At 36.8% G+C, this 6412-nt stretch overlaps 1 protein-coding gene across 1 annotated transcript in view; it reads left to right on the forward strand.

Annotated features, from left to right (window-relative positions):
- The first annotated feature begins 567 nt into the window (after nucleotides 1-567).
- Nucleotides 568-6412, forward strand: part of LOC101863377 (protein naked cuticle homolog 2) — a 92923-nt gene continuing 87078 nt past the window's right edge. Inside the window, exons 1-2 of the mRNA XM_005108296.3 lie at nucleotides 568-820; nucleotides 5263-5369. Of these exons, the coding sequence (XP_005108353.1) occupies nucleotides 796-820; nucleotides 5263-5369 (132 nt within the window). The 5' untranslated portion in view covers nucleotides 568-795. The remainder of the gene's footprint in view (nucleotides 821-5262; nucleotides 5370-6412) is intronic.

Raw genomic sequence — 6412 nt, forward strand, 5'->3', positions numbered from 1 at the left:
CCCTAAAAAACCTCAACCCCAAAACAAAACCAAAAAAAACCCCCAACAAACAACAAACATAGGACCTGCAGTTTAAAAAAAAAAATGAAAGGGGAAACAAAACCCTCCTGTCGGAACTATCGATGATATGAGGCGGCGTACAAGAAACTAAAAGAGAAAACGTGAAGGCTTGACGAAAACATGCCAGGATACTCTACTCGTTTTCTTTTCTTCTTTTTTTTCTTTCCCTTTTTTTTAACCACTGCTCAAACCGGGGGTAAAACCTCGTGCTCACCTTGACGATTTGTCTAAAAAACACCGATCTCTATTTCCCAATTTCCTTGCCTCCAATTACTTCAAACTGCGCGTCGGCTTCAAAAACTTTTTCCCCCTGTTGCAAACATATTTGCGGCTAATTTCTCCAAAAGTTTTTATTCTCACTACGAAAACGAATGTCATCATTATTCCTCTGTCGTTCAGTTTCTGCCCTCGCCACTTCTTGCGCTCGTCCTTTGCTCCGCCCCTTATTTCGTCAGAGGGATGCGAGGAAGCACACACACACCGCTCTCTCTCTCTCTACAACTACAAGCGCTCGTGTTCGGCTAACTGCTCGGTGGGGATAAACAGTTTAATCCCGTTTCCCCTTCCGTATTGTGCCCGTTCGTTACCCCGCTCGCTGGGCCGTTTCTTCTCGCATTCGTCCCGTGTGTGTGTGTGTCTGTGTGTGTGCGGCGGGACTTGTTTACTATGGGTGGCACTGGCAGTCAGTCGTCCCTGCTGATGTCTCGGCGCAAGATGGACTAAAACTTTTCTAGTATGGGAAAATTTCAAAGCAAACACGGTTAGTATGATGTGTCAGTGTCTGACTAAGTGCGTAAATGATTGATTAAGTGTCAGTGTATTGGCAGTGAGAAGAGTTTTTTCTCGCCTGCCAATGATTCATTCCTGGTCGAAGAAGTAGCCATCATAATAACGGTGAGTGGTTCTGGCTCTCTCGCGCTGTGTTCTCGAAGAAAGTCGCAGTTTTTCATCTTGTTGCCTTTCACAACAGGAGAAAACACAACCTTTTCACGAGAGTGAGTTAACCGCTTCTACTTGTGTTGTTTGTATAGCTTAACACGCTATGTTCGTCTCTTCGTTTATGGTTTGAGTACAGCACACTCAGTGAAAGGAGGGAGACCGCTGCTCTGACTCTATTCTTCGGTGAATAGTTCAGAATAGTAGCCTGACCCAGTTTTTATCGACTGTTATTACCGCTACAGCAGACTGGGGAGAGAGAATGTTTGCCCTTAGGCTTGGACACAAATTGTTTGGAGTGGCCTAGACGCCTTTCATTAGCTCTGCTGATATCGGTAGACTAGTGTAAATAACTGCTTCAAAGACAGACGTAAAAGCAATTTTCTTCCAAGGCAGCCCTGCTCCTTTCTGTCAATAAAACTATCATCGCCTCTGCCTGGGTGTTGCCCACTCTTTCAAGTTCCCTATTTTTCATTTCGTCCCTACAAAGTATTATAACAAAGGTCTGGCCAGATCCGAATGAGTTGTTATTATTATAATATAGATTATAGAGTCTAGATCTAGATTCTAGATTCTAGATTCTAGCTAATCTACGTATTGTCTTGTATTTACAGAAAAAATAAGTGTAGCATAAAATCCATAAATAGCCCATCTATGTAGCCAACACTGAAACTGAAGTGAAGGACATTAAAGTTTGTTAGGCCTACAAAAGCTTTGAAACTTATAAAAAGTTTGTTCAACATTGTGATTACAGTAGATCAGTAAATGTGTACATAGATCTATATCTAGAATCTAGATCTAGATCTAGATATCTAGACCTAAGCCTATATAGATCTAGTCCTGATATTTTTTTTGTTTTTAAAAAATATTATTCAGATTAATTGCTGTCTTTCCTGAGGGTGGTGTTTGCTGATGTTTTCACTGAACCTGTGTTTGCTACTTTTGAAATCAGAAAATAGTTTGCTCTCTTTTGGGTAGGCCCCTATTTTATTAAAATATTGGTAGATCTAGATCTAGTGATGAGTCTGAAGATTTTGGGCCTGAAGTTCTAAGTAGAGAGAGTGATGGGAAAATGGACATATTCTTGTTAAGGCTGGTCCACGCCAACAGCAAATTGGCTTTTAAAAAAAATTGAAATTGAAATAGATCTAGTATTAATTGATATATGATAGATTAAGTAAAAGAATGTCTTCTTATGAAATTATGAACTGGAAGTCACTTTTTTCTCCCCAAAAATTAAATTCTTTCTGTTTCATGAAACGTAAATAAAGTGTCACTATGATATGGGGAGTACTGTGAGATAGAGACTATGTATATATATGGCTTTGTATGAAAAAGATCCAAATGTTCCTAAATATTTGGTGCATGATTATGATAGAAAGTAAAAACATTTTAATGTTTTTTATTCCAGTGAGCTGAGGCAAAAGAAAAACAAGAGTTTAATTTTTACTAAAAGGCCTACATTATCATCTGTCAAAATGTCTGGGTACAGACAGTACAGTGATGAGGAAAAATGTTTTTTTGGTTTTTAGTATCTCTAAGTTTTGACCTGCAGCTTTGACTGTCATTGTTGATTATTCTGTCAAAGTTTAATCTTTAGAAATGTAGGCAAGGACCTCTCTAGACCAGTTATATTGCGGGAGACAATTGTTGTTTCTTCTGTAAAAAATGACCTGGAAATGGGGAATTTTAAAATCTTTAGACAGACATGACATGATCATTATATAAATCATTTTTGATAAACTGTAGGCTAGCTTCACTGCATAAAATTTAGGAGAGTGAAAAGGCATCCAACTACCATGAATTTATTATACACTTTTCTCTTCAATGGAGAGCTTAGAATAGCCTGGTTGCAATTCGGTGTCCCAGATGCTTTCTGCTAATCAATAGGACAGTTGTCAGTTGCAACTGTTTACTAGTTTAAATTGCTCTCGTGGCATTCATTCGACTCAGCAGAGGTTGACAATATATAATCAGAACTATTTTGTACAGGCACGCTGAGTAAGGAAAATTGTGACTGACTGTTTGAACTGTTAAAAGTCTGTGGAGTAAGTTTGAGGTTAAAAAAAGTAGCCAACTGGTGAAGATGCAGTGAAGAGTAATTTATAATCTTATTTTAGTTAAGTTCATAATACATCTCTTGATAGAGGTATTTCGTTTATTTTGTGTGTATTCAAGTTGAAAAAGTGAAAAGTATTTATTCGTTTTAAATCATTGGTCTCAATTGTGATTGTTTAATATTATGTGGGAATTATGGCAGAGTTCAGTTGTACAGGATTTGTACAAGATCTTAAAATACTTCAGAGTTTCTTTGCTCAAGCTGTTGTCACGAAGGGAGATAAAATACTCTAAAGTTGCTCTTTTTTCAACTCTTTTAATATTTTGGTGTGGCTCAAGATTGTTTAGTAGAGTTAAAAACTAGCTTTGAATTAATTTTTTGAAGTGGGAGGTGAATGAGTCACTGTCTGCGATAATGTGTCCTGATGAAAGGCTTTTTGGCAAATGAATGCGCTTTGCATCTTGTTTTAATTTTTCTTTAGATGTTCCCTTTTCTTTGTTTCATTTCGTTTTGTCTTTTCTATCCTGGCTCTGTTTCTTTCTTGTTTTGTTATCAGGAACATTTTATGGAACTTAAAAAAAAAAAAATCAGCTTTAAATTTTATTTCATTAATTTATGTTCCTGGCAAGTCCATAATGGCAGCTGTCACCTCTGTTTTAATGCTATAACAAGGCAAAAATAGACAGAAAAGCAAAGATCTTTGAAAATTAATGCACCAAGAAATTATCAAAAGAAACAACATGAAATATAAAATTTTGCCTTTTTTTATTTTAGCGCAAGTTGTCTGTGTGCATTACTGTTTACAAAGGGATGCATCTTTCATAAAATATTTCTGCACTGCACTGCATAGAAGATGGATCATAACGTTGAACTGCCTTTGAAAGCTTTGTGTACGTGTTTTTAAAGTTCAGCATGCCTCAGTTAACGATGTGCAATCAAGGATAAAAACTTTGAGGACCACATAGAAATCAAGTTTGGCTCACGTTTGATCAGAATCATGAGAATGGGAAAATACCTTTATGTTATGGGAGATGCCCTTTCTAGTGTCTAATATCCTGGCTTTTCCGGTGTGTGCAATCATCTTGGTTGAGGGCTCTTTTGAAGTTTATAAACATAAATGCTGCAGGCTAAATAAGCTTCACACAGGCGTGAACCCCTTTATGTTCCACTTGATGTGCACGGTAAAGGCAGTGCGTGTAGCCATTTCGTAGCCTGTTGCATGAATGTAATTCTTCATGCTTGATTGTTCAAGGCACGGATACATTCACTATGGAAGGCAATGAGTGTCTTGTGGAGCTTGGTTGAGTAGCCTTAAAGCTTTAAATTATAGAAGTGTGTCTAATGAATCATAGTGGTCTGAGGGATGAAGAAAAAGTGGTGCAATTTGTTGTGACTATAGTGGTGGTTATGAAATTTGCTGCAGTGACTTTCTTTTGATCTCATACTTGAATAGATTTGTTGTTGTATGCAATTGTGGCTTCTTACCGCAATTGTGCAGCTGAGGGTATAACAAATATATGGGCCGGAATGGAAGCATGTTTGTTTCCTTTTGTAATCATATAGTATTTTTTTTTTTTGTTTGGTGGGTGTCCAGCTTTTTTTATTGAGATATATTAAAAATTTGTAAGCATTCATTTTTATATTTTTTTTCAGAAACACCCAAATGAAACAATGTTGAACAAGTTTCTATACTGGCTAGATCTAGTGTTTTTCTTTAAAAAGTCACTTTTGTAAAAGAAGAAAAAATTCTGCTTGCCTTGTCACAAGTTGTTAATACAGATAATTATTGTTTTGTGAAATGGTTCAGAAGACGTTGATATTTCAAGGGGCCTATATAATAAAGACAATGAAATGTACCAAAATAAATTTTGCCCTCAAGAAAAAACAGCAAAAGTAATTTACAATAAATATGTCATGTAGATTGACTTTGTCTAACGAAGTTCATACAGATCATCATGTTATATTAAAATGTTTAAATGTGTGGTGTGCTCTGTCCATACTATGTTTCTTTATGTAGCTCATCTTGAATGAGGAGACATTAAAAAAAAGTATGTGAACGATAAGAATGATGATATAAGTTTAAGTGCAGTGATTCACAGATTCTAATCATAAAATGGCCTCCCGAAGTTCTTGTTACAGGATGTACACATGGTGTTAGATTCTGTGTATTTTGTAATTTCTCCACTATTCCGTTTTGTCATCCTCAGAGTGTTTCTTTATCAATCCAGCTTTAAACCAGGCTTTGAAAGATGAGATCTGGAAGACAAAGTCAGGATTGAATTTGGCCAATTATAATATGGATGATTCTCTTTCGGTGAGTTTCTTCTACTTCTTTCTGATGATTGTTTTGCGCGCTCATATGACCTTAGCAGTTGCGAGCGCCGTAAAACCCTATACTACTAAACAAACTAACTGATTGTTTTACTGATACTGTCAAATTCTTCTGTAAGACAATTGTCCCCAATATTTCATGAAATGTTTGATATGTGTTTGAGTCTCTATTTTTTGTCCTTGTGCCAGGGTTATTTCTTACAAATTTTACCTACAGAATCTTGAGCAGTTTAGGTTTAGGATTTTTCTGAATAATTTTATGGAATTCCCTTCCATCCCATTGCAAGAAAGAGAAGGTTGCCCCTACTCACTGATGCTACAGGAGAAAAGTAGAATAAACAGTTCACCGAAAAAAATTTGGTCCACAATATATTAAAGTTTAATAAATAGAAAAAGGGGAAAAGTACTATAAAATGTAACTCAGGTTTCAAAGAAATCTCTATATTTTCCCATTTTTTTCTTTAAACTGATTCGGCAGCTCAGATTCCTGCTGCAATCACTGTTATATTGTGTGTCTTATTCTACTCACCGCCTACCGGATCTTTTTATTTCTCCTTTTTATTTCTCCGGGGGAAGAAAGGGGGAAGAGGAGAGGAAATGGTTAAGGTGATCAGTATATCATGCTATGTCTGCTTAGGACTGCAAGTGTCAGCAAACTCGTTTGTTTATTTTTTTCAGATTGTCGTCTGGTAATAAACATGACCTTTTTGTAGAACAATAGCTTGCCTCGGTAGGTGCATAAAAAACGAAAGATAAACTGTTGGCACATACCGATGATAGTTTTTCACTCTCACTTTCTCCCACCGTCTCAGAAAAAACAAAACAAGTAGGCCAACTGTTACATCTTTTACATTGGACTTTGTGTCCCCACCAGGCACATTCTTTTATTCTGCTGTCTCTCTCTCTCGTCCCTGGTAGGATGTATCACTGTCTATCTCCCTTTCTTTCACTCTACCTCTCTCTTTCTTTCTTCTCTCTGGCTCTGTCCCTGTCTCTGTTTCTGTCTCCCTCCCCCCCCTCTCTCTC

Source organism: Aplysia californica, unplaced genomic scaffold, assembly GCF_000002075.1.
Source record: "Aplysia californica isolate F4 #8 unplaced genomic scaffold, AplCal3.0 scaffold00676, whole genome shotgun sequence".
In the NCBI taxonomy this organism is placed as follows: domain Eukaryota; kingdom Metazoa; phylum Mollusca; class Gastropoda; order Aplysiida; family Aplysiidae; genus Aplysia; species Aplysia californica.